Source organism: Anabrus simplex, chromosome 2, assembly GCF_040414725.1.
Source record: "Anabrus simplex isolate iqAnaSimp1 chromosome 2, ASM4041472v1, whole genome shotgun sequence".
NCBI classification, from domain to species: Eukaryota; Metazoa; Arthropoda; class Insecta; order Orthoptera; family Tettigoniidae; genus Anabrus; species Anabrus simplex.
In genome coordinates, this window is record NC_090266.1 from 364,151,382 (window position 1) to 364,177,911 (window position 26,530).

At 37.1% G+C, this 26,530-nt stretch overlaps 1 protein-coding gene across 1 annotated transcript in view; it reads right to left on the minus strand.

Annotated features, from left to right (window-relative positions):
• LOC136863549 (sodium channel protein 60E-like) overlaps nucleotides 1-26,530 on the minus strand; it is a 280,338-nt gene that overhangs the window by 9,072 nt on the left and 244,736 nt on the right. The window contains exons 24-27 of the mRNA XM_067139930.2: nucleotides 23,373-23,566; nucleotides 18,520-18,722; nucleotides 10,009-10,281; nucleotides 7,926-8,145 (exon numbers count right to left, since the gene is read on the minus strand). Of these exons, the coding sequence (XP_066996031.2) occupies nucleotides 7,926-8,145; nucleotides 10,009-10,281; nucleotides 18,520-18,722; nucleotides 23,373-23,566 (890 nt within the window). The remainder of the gene's footprint in view (nucleotides 1-7,925; nucleotides 8,146-10,008; nucleotides 10,282-18,519; nucleotides 18,723-23,372; nucleotides 23,567-26,530) is intronic.

The following is a 26,530-nucleotide window of genomic DNA, read 5'->3' on the forward strand; positions in this document are numbered from 1 at the left end:
TTATATCTTGAGAACGAAGGATGTTACGGAAGAGGGAGTTGGTATTTGTAATCTCCTTTAAAGATAAAGATACGCGTATTTTGTGGTGGAGGAGGGGGTGGAATCACCTTAAGGGGGATGTAAACGGAGTTGATTTCCTTTTATGAGATTAAAAATAAAAGGTGGACTTAAAAAAATGCGCCCCTAAAGAGGTTCTGACTGGGGGGTTAGGAATGATGACAAAAATATGCATTTACACTGACTGACAGAGCAAATGAAACACCAAGAAGGAGTGGTCAGAACTTTATGCCAATTGCAGGGTAGACTGACGTCACTGAGGTATGCTCATGATGTGAAATGCGCCGCTGTGCTGCGCACGTAGCGAACGATAAATGGGACACGGCGTTGGCGAATGGCCCACTTCGTACCGTGATTTCTCAGCCGACAGTCATTGTAGAACGTGTTGTCGTGTGCCACAGGACACGTTTATAGCTAAGAATGCCAGGCCGCCGTCAACGGAGGCATTTCCAGCAGACAGACGACTTTACGAGGGGTATGGTGATCGGGCTGAGAAGGGCAGGTTGGTCGCTTCGTCAAATCGCAGCCGATACCCATAGGGATGTGTCCACGGTGCAGCGCCTGTGGCGAAGATGGTTGGCGCAGGGACATGTGGCACGTGCGAGGGGTCCAGGCGCAGCCCGAGTGACGTCAGCACGCGAGGATCGGCGCATCCGCCGCCAAGCGGTGGCAGCCCCGCACGCCACGTCAACCGCCATTCTTCAGCATGTGCAAGACACCCTGGCTGTTCCAATATCGACCAGAACAATTTCCCGTCGATTGGTTGAAGGAGGCCTGCACTCCCGGCGTCCGCTCAGAAGACTACCAGTGACTCCACAACATAGACGTGCACGCCTGGCATGGTGCCGGGCTAGAGCGACTTGGATGAGGGAATGGCGGAACGTCGTGTTCTCCGATGAGTCACGCTTCTGTTCTGTCAGTGATAGTCACCGCAGACGCGTGTGGCGTCGGCGTGGAGAAAGGTCAAATCCGGCAGTAGCCTAACTGTGGAGCGCCCTACCGCTAGACAACGCGGCATCATGGTTTGGGGCTCTATTGCGTATGATTCCACGTCACCTCTAGTGCGTATTCAACGCACGTTAAATGAACACCGCTACGTGCAGCATGTGCTGCGGCCGGTGGCACTCCCGTACCTTCAGGGGCTGCCCAATGCTCTGTTTCAGCAGGATAATGCCCGCCCACACACTGCTCGCATCTCCCAACAGGCTCTACGAGGTGTACAGATGCTTCCGTGGCCAGCGTACTCTCCGGATCTCTCACTAATCGAACACGTGTGGGATCTCATTGGACGCCGTTTGCAAACTCTGCCCCAGCCTCGTACGGACGACCAACTGTGGCAAATGGTTGACAGAGAATGGAGAACCATCCCTCAGGACACCATCCGCACTCTTATTGACTCTGTACCTCGACGTGTTTCTGCGTGCATCGCCGCTCGCGGTGGTCCTACATCCTACTGAGTCGATGCCGTGCGCATTGTGTAACCTGCATATCGGTTTGAAATAAACATCAATTATTCGTCCGTGCCGTCTCTGTTTTTTCCCCAACTTTCATCCCTTTCGAACCACTCCTTCTTGTTGTTGCATTTGCTCTGTCAGTCAGTGTATATGAAAACGTTTGAATTGTTAAGTTATAATTTCAACTGATATCATAGGTGTTAAATAACAGAAGGTTTGAAACAAATTTAACCGCTCAGAGAGTTAAATGGGGGTTAGGATCCGAAAACAAATATATTCATTCCTTCCTCCGAAATTGTTTAACGTTCGAAGACAAAATTCAAAATGGCGGTAATATTGTAAATCCTAGGTGTAAAATAGGAAATATTTTTAACATTCCACCCGTAAAGTGTTAAATGAGGTTAGCTCAGAAAACGAAATTATTCATCCCTCCAAAACTGTCTGACGTACAAAGCTGTAATTTTACGAGAAGGGTCTTCTTTTATGTCGTAGGTGTAAAATATCGTATGCTTCAAAATAGTTCTCTCCTAAGGGTTTAGATTGAGGTTGACACTCAAAAACACAATATCCATTCTTTCGAAACCGTTTAGAGCACGAACATTTTTTTAATGAAGGGTGCTCTTCTATATCGCAGATATTAATAAATATTTAAAAGCATTCAGCCCTTAAAAAGTATTCACTACTCCATTACTGTTCGATGTACAGAATCAAAATTTCACAGGTTGGTCGCCTTTACATCCTAGATGTTAAATAAGATATGGTTTAAAACATTCAAATTCTTCCGTATGAGGTTCATATGAATGTTAGATCAGAAAATAAATAATCACTCCCCAAAACCGTTGACGTACGAAATGAGGGCGTATTTTAGTCTCGGTTGACAGTGGATTCTCCAAAACGTAGAAGTGTGAATATTAACTTTCAGTTTAAAACCGTTGCGAAACACAGGTATCTTGCTAGTCTACATACAACGTATATACAAAATAACATGTCCTGACTGACTGACGGACTGACTGACTGATTCATCATAGCCGGGCCAAAACTACTGGACATAAAGAAATGAAATCTTGGGGATACATTTTTATTAGAGTGTAGGTGCTCTCTAAGGGAGGATATTTGTATATTCCTTCGCTAACGGGGTGAAAAAGGAGGGGAACTGTTTAAATGAGCACATCTACATTTCAAAAACTTAGAAGTTTACAGACTTAACAATTGGTAGTTAGAATCTCCTTTAGAAATAAAGAAACACGTATTTTTTGGAAAATCCCCTTAAGGGGGTGAAAAATGTGTAAAAGGGGTTGAATACCTTTTATGAAGAAACTTATATCTCGAAAACTGACGATGTTACAGCCATGAAAATTGGTATTTGGGATCTCCTTTAAAATAAAGAAACACATCTTTTTTGCTTTTGAAAAATCCTATTAATGGGGGTGAACAGGAGTAACAAATTGGGTGAAATTTAAGAGGACTATATCTACAGTGACCGGGCGAGTTGGCCGTGCGTGTAGAGGCGCGCGGCTGTGAGCTTGCATCCGGGAGATAGTAGGTTCGAATCCCACTATCGGCAGCCCTGAAGATGGTTTTCCGTGGTTTCCCATTTTCACACCAGGCAAATGCTGGGGCTGTACCTTAATTAAGGCCACGGCCGCTTCCTTCCAACTCCTAGGCCTCTCCTATCCCATCGTCGCCATAAGACCTATCTGTGTCGGTGCGACGTAAAGCCCCTGGCAAAAAAAAAAAAAAAAATATCTACAGTGTATCTCAGAAACGTAAATTGTTACAGATGTGAAAATTGGTATTTGGAATATTCTGTAAAAGTAAAGAAGCATAGATAATATATTTTCGGAAAATCTACTTAAGGGGAACTGAAAAAGGGTGTCAATTTTTAAAATCAGAAATCTACATAACACCTTATAAACTTAACTTGTTACAGACCTGAAAATTTATATTTTAACCTCTTTTAAATATAAACATATTTCTTGTTTCCGGAAAATCTTACGGTGCGGGGGTAAAAAGACTGAAGGGGGGTTAAATTCACGATAGTGATATATGAAAAATTGAAGATGTTACAGATGTAAAAATTGGTATTTGGAGTCTCCTTTAAAAATAAAGAAATACGTACGTCTTTGTTTTAGGAAAATCCACTTAATGGGGTGAAAGAATTGAAAAATTAGTAGAATTATTTGTATGAGGATAATTATATCAAAAAATGTTACAGATGTGAAAATTTGTATTTGGAATCTCCTTTCAATAAGTTATAAAGAAACACGCTTTTTGGGGCAAGTCAAATTGGGGCGGGAGTTAAAAAGGAGTGGAATTCCTTGTATGAGGATACTTATATCTCAAAAACGGAGGATGTTACAGTCATGATAATTGGTATTTGGAAGCTCCATTATAAATAGAGAAACGCATACCTTTTTGAGGGGGAATCAACTTAACGGAGGTTGGAGGGTGAAAAGGGAGTTGGAGTCTTTTAATGAGGATATTTATATTTCAAAAACTGAAGATGTTACAGACATGAAAATTTGTATTTGGAATCTTCTTTCAATGTAAAGAAACACGCACTCTTTTGTTTTTGTAAAACCCACTTAAGGGGGCGAATGAATTAAAAATATTAGTTGAATTCTTCCTATTGGTTTTACGTCGCACTGACACAGTTATGTAGGTCTTATGGCAACGATGAGATAGGAAAGGGCTAGTAGTCGGAAGGAAGCTGTCATGGCCTTAATTGAGGTAGAGCCCCTGCATTTACCTGATATAAAAAAGGGAAACCACGGAAAACCATCTTCAGGGCTGCCGACAGTGGAGCTCGAACCCAGTATTTCCCGGATGCAAGCTCACAGCTGCGCCCCCTTAACCGCACGGCCAACTCGCCCGGTTGTTGAATTCGTTGTATGAGGGTACTTATATCTCAAAATCTAAAGATGTTATAAACGTGAACATTGGTATTTGGAATATTCTTTAACATTTTTTTGTTCTCGGAAAATCAACTAAAGTGGGGGTTAAAATAAGTAAAAAAGACATTGAATTCTGTTTATGAGGATACTTATATCTCAGAAACTAAAGATGTTACAGACGATAAAATTGTTATATTTAATCTCCTTTAAAAATAAAGAAAGTCATTATTGTTTTGGGAAAGCCCACTTAACGGGGAGAGAGAGGTAGAAAGAAGTGAAGATGATGTTGAGTTCTTTTTTTGGGGATACTTATATCTCAAAAACTGAAGATGTTACAGACGTGAAAACTGGTATTTGGAATCTCCTTTAAAAATAAAGAAACTTGTTTGTCTTCGGAAAAACCACTTAACGAGTGAAAAGAATTGAAGAAACGAGTGAATTTTAAAAATGAGTACCGGTATATCTACAGTATATGTCAAAAACATATGTATATGTTATAGACGTGAAACTTGGCATTTGGAAAGTCCCTTAAACGTACAGGAACATGTTCTCTTTGTTTTCGGAAAGGGCACTTAGCGGGAGTGTACAGAAGTGAAAAAAGTCGAATTTTTGTGAGGGTACTTATATCTCAAAAACTGAATATGTTACAGTGTGAAAATAGGTGCTTTGAATCTCCTTCAAAAATAAAGAAACAAAAATTTCTTTTATTTTCTGAAAATCCACTTAGGTGGGGTTGGGTTAAGGACTGATAAATGGGTTGAATTCTTTTTATGGGGATACTTATATCTCAAAAACTGAAGATGTTACAGACGTGGAAATAGGTATTTGGAATCTAATTAAAAATAAAGAAACATGTTGGTTTATTCTTTTTTTTGCGACTTGAGAGAAGACTGATGCTCGCATGTACAGTTCTCTGTTGCATGGTCATCTTAGCCCCAAAAGGCAACACAACAAACGTGGTTTACAAAGAGTTTCTGGGGTAAATGAAATTCCATTTTAGGAGTTTTTATACTTACAGATTTTCAGATGTCTTAGTAGGCCTACAGTATCGAAGAACGATTACTTTTAACAAATTACGAAATCCACTCGAGCGAAGCCGCGGGTAAATGCTAGTCAATATATATTCTTTAAAAGTGGTTGGACAATGTAACTCCTTCTTCTATAGACCATCTTCTTGTTGTGAGGCAAAAACCTCCAAAAGGTGACCACTATTTTGCTCTCTTGTGGACAAAAATGTCGCATTTTCGACAATATCGACAGTATTGTGCCTTCACAACCTCGATGTTGGTGTTGGGTTCTTCAACATAATTAAAATCACCGCATAATATAAGAATGAGGTGGCAAATAAATGAATGTGCTGGGCTTTTTTTTCTATTAAAATGTATAAAATCTACTAATTTATTGAACTGCCTATGTGAAGTTCCTGTTCTTACCAATGATGGAAAAGTAGCCATTCCATTACCTACTACACTACAATTTAAGCGTATTATATTATTTAATCCTACTACGCCCTTACTGCCGTTAATTACCGAATGAAATACACAAGTATTACACAAGAGTAACGAATTCGTGAAGGATACTACCGTATCTAATAAGTACACTACAATTCTAAACTGCACTTAAGAGCATCTTAATTTCAATAATAGACATGTGGTTAAAAATAAATACGGATTATTACTGTTGGTAACTTAATATTATTTCATTATTTTTCCTCTTATGCGGGACCAAAATTAAAACTGACCTTAAATGCTGAAGGAAGAGGATGTCTGCAATAATTTCTCATTATCTTCTTTCAAAACTACGCCGGAGACTTGAAATGCAATTATCGGAATATAGGATTTGGATTATTCATTTTTACTTGACTGTTTCTTGATAATGGTATATTAGAATGCTATGTGTGGCAATAATCACCAACAATTCACGGACTAACTTCTCAGGTAAATACCGTATATTCTCTTGAAATCTTTATTAGCCAAATTTACAAGGCTATCATATTAGGCCTATATCAAGAAGTTATCATCTTCGTTACAGGTGTGAAGTTGGTCTACTGTTTACGAAATACCGTGTCTAGTACCGGTACCTAGTCCTAAACGAATATAAAAACTGCTGAAGTTACAACTCCGTGTGATAAACTATCTATTTAAGTATTCCATCAACAGCACTACAGATATTTAAACAAAATAGAAATATTATTTGCTATTTCCCTCAACCCAGACACAAAAGGAATTAAAACCTAACATACGTAAACTGATATACCTCATCTACCGAATACCAATGGAACTACTCAATGTATAATTTAAATAATATCGCTAATCCTGATTACTACAAACAAACAAACAAACAAACAAACAAACAAACAAACAAACAAACAAACAAACAAACAAACAAACAAACAAACAAACAAACAAACAAACAAACAAACAAACAAACAAACAAATAAATAAATAAATAAATAAATAAATAAATAAATAAATAAATAAATAAATAAATAAATAAATAAACAAACAAACAAACACAAAAACACATATTTATTTCATTATATGGAACACACACACACACACCTGACCAACGTTTAATAGGCATTAACTACTTCATTATATTGATAAGGGAGAGCACTTCTAGCAGTCGACAATCCACCAGCGTGTCCAACAATCGAAATTAGACGCTGTGTAGTACTTTCAACGCCATCGGTGAAATCGTTCTTCATTTAATATTCATGTTTCAAACTCGAGTAGAAGAAACATATTCTATTCGCATACAACTAATTCCTTAAATGACAATTTAAATGTGGTTATTGCAGGACATTTATTAAGAACTGGATATGGAACTCCACAAATATGCACCTATAAAAATGTTCAGATCTTTTCGGTCAATTCAATCACTTGGCGATATACTTTGAAATATTGGACTAAGATCAATTATATTTATTTCCAAGATATTCCGTACTTAAGCTGATAGTTCCTTTCGTAATTGAAACACGGTAAAGGTTATATACCCGAATGTCATTATTTTGGAATGTACTGTCCCATATATCAAATACTGATTGTCCATTGTAACAACGCAAACCTGAGGAAAGTAGGCTACAACAAATGCGGATCTTTATAATTTTTGTTGTTAAACATTTTAAGGAAATACATTGATTTTATGTCACAAATTCTTTCAGATTGCATTTTTATTCAAAACTCCCAAGACGAATGGTACAGTTCGAGCAAGTACACAGCAAGAAAGGACGGTAAAGCTATATATTTCGGTTGGCTCAGAATCTACACTTGTATGTGATGTTTGAAATCTAGGGGAGAGATTTATCATATGGATAGCCACTTGTAATAAATGTCTTGTTTCAATAGCACCAAGTGAACTTACAGGGAAAACATGTGGATATATTCGAAAAGTAGATAGTAACATGTGCAGCACAAAAATTGTTACATTTATACAGCAATAAAATGTTAATGCAAATAAGACAATTAAGATACTCAGAGTTAAGGAATGATAAACTGTAATTCAGTTTAATAACACTCACCTTCTTAAAATCTTCTGTTTCTTCCACATGCCCCAGCACATGTTTCACAAGAGAATGTAGAATGTCCAAGCAATGAATTTTGTTTCCTCGGGCAATGGGAAGATTAAAACTCACAAGAGCAACAACATTAGGTTTAGGAATTCCAAGAGGTGGATCTAAACTTGCTATGAAGTCTGAAAGTTGAGTAAATCTAATGAACTGTGTTGCATGAGGATCATATCTGAAATAAATATAACAGGAATAGAATTAAACAATCAAACTCTGTTAGAACTACCAGTATCAGGACCGTACTCTGTTTTAGTATCCTTTTAATAACTAACAAGCTATATGTAAAATATATATTTCCAAAACCATTTAGATTTATACAATTATAATCTTAAATTATGGTTACAATATAATATTCCTCATTAACTTACGAGTATCAAAATGAAGTTACTACGTATTGGATAATTTTAGAATAACTAAATCAATATTGTGACATCTAGAATCAATTTAAGTTGAGAAAATAATAATAATAATAATAATAATAATAATAATAATAATAATAATAATAATAATAATAATAATTTATCTTCATAAGCTTTTGATGTGCTTGATTTTATAATATTTTCTATTATTATATTTATTATTTCGAACATTTGTCATAATGTAAATTTTAAGCAAATGATTTACCGGCATTTCAATATTACTTCATATCTACAAAATTTCGCTTTCTGTGTGACTGTTTATGAGTAGAATACAACAGCATCAGGAATTCACAACAACAAAATATTCTATTACCCACAGATTTAATCGATTTCATATACAAGATTACTGATTACAATTAAGAAATATGCAAAATGTGTTAAAAATCCTATTGCATTATGATATTGCAATCGAAGTTGTTGTTATGATAATTCGTCCTCTCAAATCCTTATTTCTGCATCAACATGATTTACGAGCAAGCAATCGAAATATCACATCATACAAAGATGGTTGCAATTTGTAACCCTCCCTCGTTTCTTACTTTTATTAGCCGGTAATACCTTTATGTTTCTTTAAATATCCAAGGAACCACCTTGAGAAGCATTTGATATTTCTTGTTTCGAAAAATTTTCAATAGGCATGTACGTTCAGTTAGACTACATACATTTTGTGAAATAACTGGATTACAACAGGAAGACATTTGAGATTGTTTTGACATGAGTACCATCAAGTCACTCAAAGACCATATTGTCCTTTGTTTTTTCAAATTTGGGAGATGTTCTCACTTTGTGCTTGATGACCCAAAACTAAAAACACTAAACACTTGTCAGTTCTAAAGTTGGACGTAACTATACTGTATTCATAGAAAATCCATTTTATGATCAAAGAGGTCGAAGTATTTTTCAGTTAAGTAGCGCTTTACTTCGGAATTTCCGTTGATATGCCAAAAATAATGCTACAGAAGTATGTAACATAGTGTTACGCGGCACCATAATTGCATGGCCACGTTGAAATCTCTAATTCTGTTGTAATTGTGAGGAGGAGAACATGTCATTCATGTTGAAATATGATCAGTAACTCAGCACAAAACAATGTGTGATACCTGATTTCAAACGGGACATGATAGTGTGTAGTAAACTAATGGTACTTTCAATTTATGTAGTGACGGAGAGGGTAATTATTCTTCACTTCACTGTGCCACTTGTGTATTGCGTAAACGTCATTGAAGACATTACGATATACCATGGACAGTGAAGTGGGCGATCATTGTTGCTAGATCGTGCTGAGGGGTGTGTGGTCGGAAATGTCCGCAGCAAGACAAGAGTATCATTTGCTGAAACCATAGCCACAGTAAATACCAGACAAATATCCAAGTGATTTCAGCCGTCGTCTTTAGCTGCAATGGGATATAGGAGTGGAGAACCCCCCAGGTTGTCTCTTACATTACTTCAGCATGCTCTTTGAGTGAAATGCAAGTGCCAGTGAAGAATTACGTGTTTCAGAAATAATACTACTGTTTATTGTGGTAAATAAGTAATGAGCATCCTTAATATTTAACTGATTTAATAGTAAATCACTCTGAGCTACTCAAAACTCTTTTAAATAGTACAATACTCACTTGGACCAGCGTATGTAGAACATTTCCAGATCATCTTCTACGATACCAATTTCTTCCTCCTGGTGTGCTTGATTGAAATTTTCCAGAATTATTGCAATGTACATATTAATTACTATCATGTAACTGATAATAATGAAACTAGTAAAATACGTTATTGCAAGTAATGGATAGCCACAATCACCATTCGGTTGGTTGTTAAAATGTGGATTACAGTGAGGTGGTTGAATCATAAGCGACTCTAAGACATCATTCCAGCCAGCAGAGGTCATGAGCCTAAAACAAGAAATTTTCCATAAACAGTGATTCCTGTGAGTTATGAATTTTTATAATATGCACGAACATTCCTATATACTGTATATATTCACACAGCAATTGATGTAGACACACACTAACAAGCCCAATTTGAAGACATTTTATGATGCAGTTTTCATAAATTACCTTCAAATGAAGAGAATGGTCCAGGAATGAATTAATCCGTGTTTCAACTTCAAAATATTACTGGTTCCTTTTAAGTACACTAAGAATTGACTGTACACGTTAATTCCAGTAACATATACATTTTTGGGAATTAATATTTGTGCATTAGAATAAAATGACTGACAACGGCGGTGACTTTTATCTAGACAAATATGACAAGTTGAAAGTGGCCAAAGATCTGTTGCAAGGGAATTGTGGGAGGAAATATTCTGCTGGAACGAAAAGGGTAATTTACCTTAGAAGATCTTGCTTTACATAAGCTACATGACAAAATATAAATCAATGTAGAGACTTTTAAATGCTATATTTTAATTTCAGGTCAGATATAATCGCCATTACCGATGGGACTCATGTACATCACTGAAACTGGGAAGAGAAACTATGAATACTATGCAAAGTCCTTCAAGTTACCGTCTCCTGCGCAGTATCATGTAGTCACGTGAACACTACACAGGTATGTGTAGCAACCTTTATTAATATTCCTTAGTCGTAGGATGAAGCAGATTAAGGTCCTCGTAAGACAAATAAAGGGTATTCCTCTAACTACAATAGATTTATAACCGACTGTGGGTTTTGTTTCTATTTATATTTTACTTCTAATTCAGAACGTCAGAGAGGAACTATCGTGAGTGACATTTCACTAACTTTACATGAGAGTAGAAGGAAGCTGTTGAGGGGAATATTTTTCTACCTTTAAGGCAGGTCGAGTCGGCAATTCTGACTATGGTGGACTATCGGAAGAGCCAATACAATAAGGATTGCGGCGAACGACATAAGGTTGAACTGTTGTATGATCATTTATCATTGTTTATCGCTGGATTCTCCTTGCACATACGATAGTATCACGTACCTTATCTTCGTTCCTGCGAAACATGCAATAGTGTACCCATAAGAAAACACGACCAAAACAAGTCACATACGATAAAACCCTCACAATCGTCGTTTTTGCATTTATGATAGTTTACCTCTGACATCCAGAAATAATGCATTATGTAGATATATTCTCCGGCTGTTTTAGAAGTATTTGTGCGTGCTGAGTTTGGAATTATCTAGATGAGATTCATAGTAATAAATCCAATGTAATGGCTACACATGCCTTCCCTAACAAAAGAAGATGTAAGGTCAACATGTTCGAAGAGTATAATGAGGTTTTCCAAAAGAAATATTGAAAACCACTCTTCAAGCTTATCCTACTAAAATGGATGAGAATATCCTTGTCCTTGATAGGTTTGGAAATAATACCTCAAAGTTTCAACCTTTGAAATAATCCCTTTGAAATTCTTCACGTGGAAACATATGTCCATTTCCCCGTAAAGTGCCAGTATATTGAAAATAACCATTATCATATCATTTACAATGAACGAAAACGAATAATGTCATTGATTTCCAAATTGAATTAAAAATTAGAAGTACAGTGAGGACATAAAAGTTAAAGATCAACTTTAGAGTTACTTGAAATGCAGTATTAACCATAATATTTGTACTACCAGCATAGAAAATTTCAAAGAATTTTACATATGCTACGAAACAGGCAGACCTTATATTCAAAACACCCTAATTTCATACCTGCATTAGTGCACACAAGTTAAAACTGAATTTCCTATTACACTCATGTAAATTCTGTCGATATTAATTTGAAATGGTATACACAGGAAATAATGCATAATTTAAACTTATTGAGATCGACTAGCAATACGAACAGGGTATTTTAGCAGTAGTGTGACGTATCCACTCTTGTCCACAGATGTGCGACAATATGTGACGTGCAGGATCACCTTAATTTTAATGTAAATAATCGCTCATTTACTTCTCCACAAACAATATCCCATGGGCGCCAGCCTTCAAAATTATGGCTTGAAGACGATAGTTGATAATTAATAATAATAATATTAATAATAAAAATAATAATAATAGGTAATGAGATTCTAAATACCCCTACAGGTGGAGGGGGGTGACAGAACGCTAACCATTAAGTACACACAAACTTGGAAATTAAGGGTAATTAATAAGAATTTATGAAAGTTCCAATTAAAGTAACTATTTATTAGGATGATAAAAGTGACGCCGTATTTTCGAACTCTGAACTTACGGAACCAAAATGAATATTGAATGGAATATAATTTAAGAAAATGAACGGTTACGCGGATACTTGCAGTAATATTTGCCATTAGCACACCATTTGTAGACTCTATTATCTGGACACTTTCGATGTAGCAGCTGTTGTTTGATCGTCCTCTCGTACTGGCTGTCATCTTTCGTTGTCGGTACAAGTCCTATTTCTGATTCGTGCATAGCCCATTAATTGGACAATAACTTTCCTGACTTCAACACTTCTTATGATACTCCTTACATAATGTTGTAATGAGCCCTAATTTCAATATCAGAACCACCTTGGGTTACGTTCATGGAGAGAATACACTTGTATTCTTCCGTATTACAGAATTGTAGCGTAACTAAATACATGACAAAGATGTCTCCTGTTCTAGACAAGTCAAAACCGGTCTCGCGTTGACTTTATCTGTCGTCATTGAGATAACCAGGTCTCAATGAGAGTAATTTTGAGTAGTTCTGTGAACAAGTTAAGACCATCAGCAGTTAAGACCTTCTCCGATGTCAAGACGTTCTCCGATGTAAAAGAAGGACGTACAGCCCTCCTCCGACGTAATGATAGAATCGACAGATAGATTTGACGCTCTCCAGCACTTGTAGTTGATGTATGTAGGCTCCAAAATCTCCCTCCAGTAAGATATAATTTTCTATCCCTTCTCCTATCCATCGCTGTATATCCATAATCTTGTTTCATAACGTTCAATCACATAGGTTGAAATTGCGCGGGCAATCAAAGCGTAATGTAGCGAACTTCGAAAAGTAGGCGTTAACAAGTTATAACTGACTCTTCAGAATATGGAGTGGGGTAAGCCATCTTACAAGCTTGATGATGTCCTTTTCCTGGTAAAGGGATAAAAATAGCATGCAGTTTCCGGTCGCCTGACCTCGGACTACTGGTAATTTACTGCAAGTTATTAATACGGGTGATGCTGTAATAATTTACACAAGAGTCAGCTCGTTCAGAAATTTATTATAGCCGTGATACAAAGAAATGAGATGATAATGTGAAATGGCTGACTAAAAACCCTATATATAAACATCGTAATTTAGAAATGACGTACCACAAATTAAATATATACACCTTTCCAATTAATTACACAGTTTGATAATTTTATACTTGCTGTGCTATTCAGAACATTACAGTAGGAAGTACCATTTCAATGTATAAGTGTAATTTCCATTTCAAGAGAAATAACACATTGATCAATAGGCCTTCCACTTCCTACCACTTCCCATTCTGCAGTCTTTATCGACGTTAACTATATATTTTTTGAAACACCAACTGCTGCTGCTACATTCTATTCAACTTTCTTATAATATATGATACAACTTTCTTCAGCCAATTATCTTTGCGTAATATCTACCATATTGAAAAACTGTGAATATGTCTTATCATGTTAAGGCTGCATTTACGAGTATCCAAAGCATTGAACTCTTGCACTCTAAGAAGAATTTAAAGTAGAAAAGCTATACAAACGAAAAAGGCAACTCACACCGAACGAATATGTGTTAATCAAAATTGATTGCAAGAAAGGAATTTGGTCAATTTGAACTCTCTCCTTTCGTTTTACAATATTTTGTACCATTCCTTGTTTGGTCAATTTTTTGGAAACTTTTCTCTATTTGCACGTATGTTTATAAAAATGGCAACATTATGAAGGAGTTGTCGCCGAACTGAGTAGCTGAGATCGTAGAGCTCTGGCCTTCTGACTACAAGTTCACAAATTCGAACCTGACTCAGTTTGGTGGTACTCGAAGGTGTTCAGTTACGCCAGCAGAATGTCGATAGATTTAACAGCACGGGAAAACGTCTTCCGGGACAAATGTTGGGCACCTGGGCGTATGCAAAAACAATAAAATTAGTTAGTAGGACGTAGAAGATTATCAGTGTTAAACTGTAGAAGTTTTATTAGGAATAGAACGAAGCAATTTAATAGATATATACTTTCCAGGTATAGAAATGGGAATTGAATCATGGCTGTGAAGTGATATTCTGGATGGAAATGTTCTCACTGAATTGGAGTGTTTATCCGCAGAGACAGGTTAGGAACGATAGGAGGGGGAGTATTCATACTGGTGAAATGAAAATTTGTAATCTACGAAAAAGTTAAGGAAGTGGAACATGAAATTCAAGTTGTAAGACTTAACTCTAAAGATAGTCAGCTAGATGTTTTTAGGGTGTACAGATCTGGCAAGGCTGGCGCTGACACTGATTCGGAATTATTTGGTAAGATAATCAACTATGTGGCGAACGACACAGAAAGGATCGCTTTTGTAGCGGATGATCTGAACTTACCATATGTTAATTGGGAAGGGAATGCGAACGACAGAAAGCATGACCAACAAATGGTGATTAAGTTAATACGAAAGGACAGCCGAATCAGAAAGTGACGGTACAAACTAGAGAGAAAAATTCTCTAGAAGTTCTAAAACCAGATGATCTCTACAGAGAATATGAAGTGATAGATGGCAAAAGTGATCATGAAGCTGACTTCGCCGTACTTAAAATAAATGTGATAGAAGGGAATGTCGTAAATGTAAAACTATTAGACATCACCGTATGCCTGATAAGAGAGGCATAGGGAAATATTTAAAAAGTATTTATGATCAATGGAAAATAATAAATAAAAATTTAAAACCTATGAGACGGGTTTAAAACAATTGTTCAGGTATGCATCTTTAAAAGTGGTACGGAATTCTAAGGACTCATTAAATTATAACAGAGAATTAAGATGGTGGTACAGATTAGAAAGAAATAGTTAGGAATGTTTGCAGCAGTAACGAGGGATTAGAGGAGCTTACTATGATATTGAATTTAACAAAAATGTCAGGTAAACATAACATAGTCGCAAACAAAATACCCAGCCATACAAATTTCAGGGAGCAATGGAAGGGTGCGTATAGATACTTTAAGGCAGAAACAGGTTCCGGGATGGATATTCCAGGGATCATTAATGAAAAAGGGGAGTTTATATGCGAGGACTTACAGAATGCTGAATTATTCTGTCAGCAGTATGTAAAGGTGGCTGGATACAAGAATCGAGGAGAGGACTAATACTGGTGAATTATTGAAATTTATCTAAGATAAAAAATTACATTTACAAAAAGATACAGAAGTTGAAAGCCAGAAAAGAAGTTGGGGTTGATAAGATTTCTGAGGATATATTAAAGGCAATGGGTTGGGAAATAGTGCCGTATCATTAATGTTTGCATGAATTATTGAGACTAAATAAATGGTGAGTTGCAATAGAACCCCCAGTGTACAGAGAGATGTTGATAAACATAAAGCGGATAATTACAGGCTAGTCAGCTTGGCATGTGTTGTTTGTAAGCTCTGAGAAAGCATTCTTACAGACTGCATTAGACACGTTTGGTAAATTACTAAATGGTTTGGTAGAAGACAGTTCGGATTTGGGAAAGGTTGTTCCAGTGAGGCTCGGCTTGTAGGATTCCATCAAGCGTTAGCAGATATTTTAGATTAAGGAGGTCAAATGAACTTTTTTGGTACTGACCTATCCAAGGCTTTTGATTGAGTAGATCATGGGAAATTACTGACGAAACTACGGGCTATTGGACTAGACAAAAGAGTGGTTGAGGGGATGGCTACATTTCTAGAAAATAAAACTCAAGTAATTAAATCAGGTGAAGTGTTACCGGATCCTCTGATGATTAACAGGGTGGCCCATACGGCGTATTACTGTACCTTTATGTTTTCTCGTATATGAAATGACATGAGTACAGTACTGGAATTAATGTATCTTTGCTATATCTTTGACGGCCGTTTTCCAATCAAAAACCTGTACATCTGTTCCCTCGTTTCAATAATATACTAAGATACAAAGTTCAATTCGACAGTTCCAAATATTGACATTGAATTTTCCCCCTGTGCAAATATCATAACTACAGTTACAATTTCATTTGTGCCACCATTCTCCCAGACGACGACGTTAAGATGTAATATTGCTGCTACGTTTGGGGCGCAGGAGATACGATTTTTATACATAGGGAGAATACAGAATAACTGCTTTGGTGATGATCGTAACTTATTTTGGCTATTCTTGGAGTTACGATGTTAATACTTAGAGCCGTCGAATTATAGGTAGTACTTCAATTGGCAGAATTTAATCCTTCACCAAATATGTGGATGTAACCTTCTTTGTAACTGTATCGTCAATAAAACACTTTTGTCTACTTGACTTAAGAAGTTTTGCTCCTGTATTCGCTTATGGACATGACGTTTTCCGGACCTGCAACAGCCAAGCATTTAACGGGTTCAGGAACTGTATTCGATATTCAGTCCTGAATTTGGAGGGGAAATAACGCCCATAGTGCCGGAAAGTATGGCTTATAAACTTTAACGCGGTGTCACCTACCATATGGTTTACAAAAATAAAAATTCCGTGGACTTGACGGGGTTTGAAAATGGGTAACCCATATATCATCTGGTAATAAATAATGTTGTTTAGCGCAGTATTTAATTCACAATCGAGTTCCTTGTTCCCCCTGGAAACTTAGAAAAACAATGACTTAGTTCTCCACCGACAGATTCAATTGATTTGCTCCTCAGCAGCCTAACATGATAGTCCGGAGGGCACTGCTGGGTCCGGAAATGCAAATCACTTGCTTACATTCGTAAGTATCTTAGCTTTCAATCAATGTTTGGAAACATGATTGTATTTTGTGTTTCGTTACAAATAATAATATGGTGAAGTAGAAAATCATGCATTATTACTTTTGAAAATAGATGTTTTTTACCATGCTCGTATATTTTAGTGAGCAAAACGCTTTTCTCCTGCAATATTTCTGTGCCTGTGGCCGTTGGAGAATTTACATTTGTTTCCAAGTTCAATTCAAGCATTGCATCTGCTTGCGAAAATATGGTCAACTATACGGAACGGGTATCCAATTATTTGAAATAAGGCACTGCATCAGTACTTCCCAGGAGTAGAGAAAATATTCCGTGAATGATTACTAACAGCTCTGAAATTCGAATTTGAGTTCTCTAAATGATACTGCTTCCCAAACCTGTTCTCTTCACCTTCTGACTGTAAGAAATTGAAAATATATTTATTTATTGAATAATGGAAGGGTATTCTAGAATTTAAAGATCAAGTTAGTCAGGGATAATACCAAGGAGTACAACAAATGCACCTGCGTCCACTTGTAAGCACTGCACATTCTCAAGTTGTTTCGACAATTAAAATGGCTTAAAATCCATACAGCAGAATTTCCATCCCTATACACACTGTAAATACGACCGCTCCATTCCTACTGCTGTCCCATCGTCGCCGTAAAACCTAGCTGTGTCGGTGTGACCTAAAGCAGCTTGCAAAAAAAAGTATCTTCCATGGATATGCAGAGTGCTAAAGAACGTGACAACCCTTAACAATGATTGAAGTATGTATCCCACAATATATATAATTTTGTCATTTACTGCATTCCTTTTCTCAGTTTCTTTTATGTTTTTCATTTCAAATATCTTGTTACTTATCTTACTTATATCGAACGAGTATTTTTGTATGACTTAAATTTCTCACTCACTGAAATAAAATTTGGAAATTTACGACTAACTGACCAAATACCCTAGTTATTGTATTAACTCTATCCATATGACAATGAAAGTTACATATAATTAACGAACCTTAAACTTATAATATATGTGATTATTGAAACTTCAACAAAATGAACTAAGAATATTAATATCTGAAAATATTCTTCACTGTAGTTATATTTTAGAGTATAGGCTATTTTCTGACATAATACTAAAATAGAACACATCTTCACGGCCTTTATTGGGCATGTAGAAGGTCTACAATAATAAAAGGAAGGATATAAACTGTTACTTTGTATTAGTAAAGTGTTATTTTGGAAAATTCCACTAATATGTACTTTCTTAAATGACGTAGGAAATATCTACTATCTCACCTGAATAGTAGCTGCATACTCCGTCCAAATGTCTCAAAGTTGACCATGTCATCCAAAGCACCTTGCTGTTTGACATGTCCGAAGACTGACATTCCAATGATGGCATATATGAAGGTAATAAGTGCTAGTAGAGCGCCAATATTGAAGAGTGCCGGTAAGGAGACAACAAGAGCAAACAAAAGTTTTCTTATTCCTTTTGCAGCCTAGAAAGGAAAGAGATTCATGTAGAATAAAAAACTAGTTAAATTAAGGAGGAATGGAGAATAACACCAGGTTCATCAGTATGTGTACCTATAAAGAAGAAGAATAATTTCTGAGAAAACCTGTTTCATACTATCTATGTAAGTAAAAAAAAACTGTATGTACAAAGGAGGTAAAATTTCTTACCATTGTTCTTCTGTTTTGCTTAGAAATAATGTTAGAACAATATCCTGACTATAGTCAAATACCAAAATCTACAGCCTGTATCCAGTCATTCGACCGGGTCAGGGATGGAATGTATGCAGCCTCATGTACTGGCGAGGATAGGAACTGTTCTGGATGCCGAAGACTGCCCCACTCCTCTAACTGATGAAATGATATTGGAGAGTGTTGCTGGAATGAATGGCGACAGGGAAAACCGGAGGAACCGGAGGGAAACCTGTCCCGCCTCCACATTGCCCAGCATAAATCTCACATGGAGTGACCGAGATCTGAACCACGAACCCAGCGGTGAGAGGCCGGTGCGCTGCCGAGTCAGGTACGGAGGCTCTACTATTTCAATATATCACGCTTATAGATTTTGTGTTGTATACTGACTGTTAGATTTGATTTAACAGTTGTTAAAACGAATTCAGTTACTCAGTAAAGGTACCTGCTGATTAAAAGTGTTTAAAATGCACACAACAGCATCCCGTCGGTATTTTGTAGCTTGAATCTTCTTGAGATAGCACTATGTATTTTGTATTGAATATAAGTTCCCCTTTTTCATCTTAAAGTAAATACAAGTAGCCTACTGATAGAACATTGAACGTTTCTTACATAACTTTTATTACATAACTGACTACAATCCTTACAATACCTAGTAGTACTGATTATTTCAAATAAATCTCAGTAGGAAACCAAGGTACAATGAGATAAGGTATTGTGTCCCTCTAAAGTACAGCAGCTGTGGAGTGTTACATTTGTGGTGTAAATGTAACTATTCTAACACCTGTATAATGTGCCCTGAAATTAGAGGAAAGTTATTGAGGAGTTCTGATAATCTTGGTTAGCATATTCTTTATGATCGTCTTATACTTTTCAGTGTCTTGATTATTTGTAAGAAATTCCCCATAGTAGAACAATGCTGTTTTGATATACATCGTGATGTGAATGAGATAATCTTGGGAGAAATTCAAGACAGTTACAAACAATATATATATACATCTTATAAAACCAGACAGAACGCACGGTGGTTGTACTCTACGATATGGCAGCTGCCTCTGCAAAACTTATGTCACGCGCGGCCGCACTGCTTTAAGCGTGTATACAATCCTATATGAAAAAATCTTACCTTATAAAAGATGCCAGTGATCAGTGCTGGTCTGCTTCCCCTTCGTTCTCCAGACTAACAGTGTGTGATTTTTATTTGTCGGGTAAACTGAAAGAAAAAAGTGTATCGAACAAATCCTCACACATTGGAGGAACTGAAAGAAAACATTACGAATTAAATCAGAAATATTACAGTGGCAAAAATCACTCGTGTCTGCCAGAATGTGGCTACCAGAAATCTGCTGGATCACTTTTCAAACACTTTACGAGATTGTAAGAAGGGAATCTGCTGCTGTATGAGCAGGGGTACAATCTTGTTGAAATCATCCACGCGATTTTTCTTCTTCCGTTAACTGATGGAAGAACGGCATCAAAATATCATCTTGGTACCTGTCTGCATTTTCTGTCATCTCGAAACAGATAGGGCCAATTATTTGTATTGCACTGACAGCACACCAAACACCAATCTTCCTACCATTACGAGGGACTTCATAAACACCATTGGGATTTTCTGCACATCAATAGTGAAAGTTATGACTGTTCACACGGCCATTAAGATGAAACCAGAACTTTTACATACGAAAATGGTGTTGCAATGATAACTGTCTCAGCAGGTTAACAGCTGAGATTCAGACTGGCGACTCATGCTTGCCAGGTCGAACACGTGCAGGCTGCTTGCAAGGTCAAGAACTATGCGCGCGCCTCCCATACTGCAACTGGCGTAGCCCAGAGTACAAACACCGGGCGTTCGGTCTGGGTTTCTTTCAGTTCCTCCAATGTGTGAGGATTTGCTCGATACATTTTTTCTTTCAGTTTACCCGACATCCCCCAATAACTTTGCTTGAATTTGTGTTTTCTGTTCTAAAGTTATGCTAACGATCTGCTGCTAGATTGATGACAACGTAAGCCGTCCTGCTGGTCGCTGTGTTGGCCGTTCCATCGCTGACCACTGACACGACCCTGGCCACTGTTGTGATCGCCTAGTGTGTGGGAAGCATAATACTCATCTTCATCTACATGCAACGCAGCGCATCGCAAACTACTACAGCAACATGCAATAATGTTTTATATACCATTGATGACTGAAAAAATATCTGTAAAACTTGGTTAAATCCAGATCAAGTTTTGACTGAAAGCAATTGGGAAAAGGGTAGAAAAGTGAAGAAACGATATATATGTTTCTCAAATAACTTAGACAGCGAGTTGTCGGAATTTTCTCTAGCAGAAGATCCATTCTCCTTACATGTCCACAGTACTGAAGCTTCTTAGTACGTAGAGTTTCATTCAGCTTTCCTTGCTACTTAAGCACAATCGGAATGTTGAAATTGATACGCAGGTCACCTTGATGTCACTACTTCGGACAGTCTGCAACTTAGCAGCTGAGACCTCACGATTATTTTCTTTTGGTTTTCAAAAGCAGGAAAGATCACAATATGAAGACAAAGTTGAATTTCAAGAGAGCAAATTGTGGGAAATACTCATTTATATGAAGGGGAATTAGGGATTGGAATAATTTACCAAAGGAGATGTTCAATAAATTTCCAAATTCTTTGAAATCATTTAGGAAAAGTCTAAGAAAACAACAGATAGGGAATCTGCCACCTGGGCGACTGCCCTAAATGCAAATCAATGTTGATTGATTGAGTGATTGATTGATTGACTTGGGAAAATTAAATCTAGTTTTACAACTATAATAACGCAAATGCAGAAAAAAGAGTATCTGTAGTGTGAACTCAACACAGTTTTACGGATAAACGTTGACTTTGTGTTATTCTCAATAATAAGAAGCACGCAGACATGAATAATTTATTCCCTATGCAGAGAGAGCATGTGGTGACGCAATTCACACCCGCGACTCTACAGTGTAAAAAAAGGAGCAGAGGAAGATACCAAGGTCATGTTCTTCCTTTACCGAGTAATATTATTATTTTACACACCGTTCTATCGCTAGACGGGCTGAGTAGCTCAGACAGTAGAGTGCTGGCCTTCTGAGCCCAATTTGGCAGTTTCAATTCTGGCTCAGTCCGGTGGTATTTGAACGTGCTCAAATACTTCAGCCTTGTGCTGATAGATTTACTGGCACGTAAAAGAACTCCTGCTGGGCAAAATTTCGGGATCTAGACGTCGCCGAAAACCGTAAAAGTAGATAGTGGGACTTAAAATCAATAATATTATTCTGTCGCTAGATGTAGGTGAACAGTAAAGTTGTTTATGTATAGGTGTGTATAGGTTCTAAACAGTGTTTGCATATGGAAGGACATACGGCTGTAAAACAGAGGTAAATCCACATGTGTTAAACAGCTCACAATCGTCACCCCACAGTGTGGAAAAAGCAGAAGAAGAAGAAAAAGAAGAAGAAACTTAGTCTCTCTCTGGCTAACCATTCAGCATGTGTTTTCAAATCGCCCACCAAGTAATGTTATTTGAGGTTAAGCATGCACTTTTAGTCAGCACATTCCGTATGGCGGAGGCCTGTCTCAGAGGCGTGTGGCGCTGGCTGTTCCAGAGCCATCCAAATGTATCTACTTACGGGATATGCCAAGAGAGCGTCAGCAGAAATCTGACAACTTGCTCACTGCGAGCCGTACGTTTCCGTCGCTACAGCACTCATTCACTTCACTGTTAACCATGAAGTGACACTCTTCTTTTCAAAATATTATGATTACCTTTTTCGATGACCCCACTTCTCCGGAAGTGAGCGGTAAGATCTATCTAAGTGTGTTATAAATTGAGTTACCTAAGCGAATCGTACGGAGTTCGATTTCCGCGCATGAACATATCAATATTCTTAGTTGTCTGTGTTTTAGCAATAATATTCTCTGTAGCGTGTGTGTGAACTTTGCGTGTGAACTTATCGTACTAGCGTGTACAGTGAGTTAAGCATTCTAATCGTACCTGCTGGTTTGTAAAGCGACCTTAAACGACTTTTAGTACTGTGGGCCGTAGTGTCGACATTCGCTTGCTCACTAGTGTGTGCAGGGTATTCTACTTGTAAAGCGAACTTAAATGTCTTTCAGTGCTGTGAGTCGTAGGACAGTGTAGGCGTTCACCTGTTAACTAGTGCGTGGAGTGAATTCTGTCTGTGAAACGAAGTTCAACCTTCTTCCGCGCCGTGAGGCGTTAATTTACAGCACTTCCCCTTCTTCATTTCAAAGAATTGTCAACATACGCCTGTTAAAAATTGTGTGGATTGAGTTCTATCTGTGAAGCGAAATTATGTTCAGTAATGTGAGTCGTATGAACAGACAAGCCATTTGCCGGAAAGTGAGCATGTGAAGGGAAAGAGTAAACATGTGTTACACAGAGAGCCTTAGAACATTATCAGGCTAATTACTACATACCTTGATAAGCCGTAGGATACGACCGATGCGAAAAACTCGAACGACTCGCAGGAGTGTTGGCGAAACGGGAAAATCAATCATGATGTCTTCCATTAGAATTCCAAGAATAGAAGCAACCACCAATAGGAAATCAAATAAATTCCATGGTACAGTGAAGTAGTGATAGCGAAGGCCGATGATCTTCACGAGCGCTTCTGTGTAAAAAAAAAAAAAAAAAAAAAAAAAAAAAAGGAAAATCAGTACCATCAATATAACTGGAAATTCATAAATTCACATTTTATTTCATTCAAGTGTTAATACACACTTCAGTTTCTACTGAAACAGCAATAATAAAATTAATAGTAATAATATTAATTGTGTTATTATTATTTTACTGGTTTTACGTTCCACTAACTACTTTTATGGTTTATAGAGACACATTTTTTAAATCAATTTGGTATTAAATTTCAATATTTGATTTTGTAATTGCAGGGATTTGTAATTTTAATTCCGTGTGGCTATTTCTAGCCGAGTGCAGCCCTTGTAAGGCAGACCCTCCGATGAGGGTGGGCGGCATCTGCCGTGTGAGGTAACTGCGTGTAATTGTGGTGGAGTGTTATATGTGGTGTGTGAGTCGCAGGGATGTTGGGGACAGCACAAACACCCAGCCTCCGTGCCATTGGAATTAGCCAATGAAGGTTAAAATCCCCGACCCGGCCGGGAATCGAACCCGGGACCCTCTGAACCGAAGGCCAGTATGCTGACCATTCAGCCAACGAGTCGGACACAGGGATTTGTAATAAAATGACTATTTCATTGCATAAATTATAATAAATTTGTTTTCGGGCAAAGTTACAGGTTAACAGTGAAATTCTAAGGAACATATATTTAACTGTACATATCTCATGTTGCTGTTCTTCATTTCTCATTTCTGTTTTCTTTTGCCTCTCTTATTCTTGCTATAAATTCATATGTCATAATAAGTTTTAGAATAATGTACATATAATTATTCGTCCTAGTTTAAAAATCAAATTCTTATTTAACTTAACTTGGCCTTTGAAGTTCCTTCTAAACAGGTATTTCTCGTGTTGAAAACGGCCAAAACACGAAAACATTGAACAAATACAGCGTTTGTTCGTAAATATGTTTATTCTGGCTCATAAGTATCTTTGAGAACAGACATCAGGCTGCCATATCCTCTCGCAGATCAAGAATCTATTCGAGTTGAACAGAATGAATTCTTATGGAACTGTAAAATTTGCGCCGTGGAGATTCCCCGCCGGGAGTAGAAGTGGTTTGACAGCTGTCTTAAGCAACGGCTACCTGCGCTGCACCGCAGGGGCTTATTTCCACTTTCAACGAATGGTGTGAATATCTGTACAACTGAGGTTTTGAAATCTACAGATATAAAATAACATGTCCTAACTGACTGACAGATTCATCATCGCCGAGCCGAAACTTCTGGACATAAAGAAAGTAAATTTTCGGGATACATTTATATTAGGGTGTAGATGCTCACTAAGGGAGGATTTTTGGATATTCCGTCGCTGAGGGGGCGAAAAGGGGGGTGAATTTTTAAAATAAGGATATCCATATCTCAAAAAGTGGAAAGTTTACAGACGTGAAAATTGGTATTTGGAATCTCCTTTGAAAATAAAGAAACACGTATTTTTGTGTTTTTGGATAATCCGACGAATAGGGGGTGTACAAGAGTGACAAGCGGGGTGAATTAAAAAAAACTGTATCTGCAAAATATCTCAAATACCTAACACATTACCGATTTGAAAACTGGTATTTGGAATTTCCTGTAAAAGTAAAGAAACATGATGTTTTTCGGAAAATCCAGTTAAGCAGAAGTGAAAAAGGGAGTGAATTTTTAAAATTAGCATATCTACAGTATATCTGAAAAATTTAAGATGTTGCAGATCTGAATCTCCTTTAAAAATAAGGAAACACGTAATCTTTGTTTTTCGGAAAAACCTTGACAAGGGGTGGAAGAATTGAAAAATTTGTTGAATTATTCGTATGAAAATATATACCAAAAAATCTAAAGATGTTACAAACGTGATAACTGGTATTTGGAATCTCCTTTAAAAATAAATAAACACGCATTTTGCGGGGGGCGGGTTGATCAACTTGTTGGGTGAGGGGTGAAAACGGAGATGAATTCCTTTTACGAGGATACATATATCTCAAAAACTGAAGAAGTTACAGTCGTGGTAATTGGTATTTGGAAGCTCTTTTAAAGAAACTGGCACTGTTTGTTTTTGAAAAATTCATTTGAGTGGGGAGTGTGAAAGGAAGTAAAAAAAAAATAATTCTTTTTCTGGAGAAACTTAGATCTCAAAACTGAAGGTTAAAAGAAGTGGAAATTGGTATTTAGAATCTCCTTTAAAAATAAAGAAACACGCATTTTTTGAGTGGGGGAAATCAACTTAACGGGTGCGGGTGGAGTGAAATAGGAGTTGAATTCCTCTCATGAGGATACTTATATCTCAAAAACTAAAGATGTTACAGACGTGAAAATTAGTGTTTGGAATCTCTTTTAAAAAGAAACACGCATTTTTTGGAGGAAATCAACTCTCAAAACTGAAGATGTTACAGTCGTGATAATTGGCATTTGGAAGCTCCTTCATAAATAAAGAAACGGGTATTTTTGGTTTTAGGAAAGCTGACTTAAAGGGGGGAGGGTGAAAGGAAGTGAAAAAAATTAATTCTTTTTATGGAGAAACTTCTATCTCAACAACTTAAGGTTACACACGTGAAAATTTGTATTTGGAATCTTTCAAAATAAAGAAACGCGCATTTTTGGAGGGGTGGGGGGAATCAACCTAACGGGCTGGGGTGAAAAAGGAGTTGAATTCTTTATATGAGGATACTTATATATCAAAAACTGAAGATGTTAGAGGCATGAACATTTGTACTCTATTTGGAATCTTCTTTCAAAGTAAAGAAACACGTGTTCTTGTGTCTTCGGAAAATCCACTTAAGGGGGGCGAATGAATTGAAAAATCAGTTGAGTTATTTGTATAAGGATACTTATACCTCAAAAACTAAAGATGCTAAATACGTGAACATTGATATTTGGAATCTCCTTTAAAAATAAACACGCACTTTTTGGGAGGGGGAATCAACTTAACGGGTAGGAAGGGGAGGGGCGGTGAAAAAGGAGTTGAATT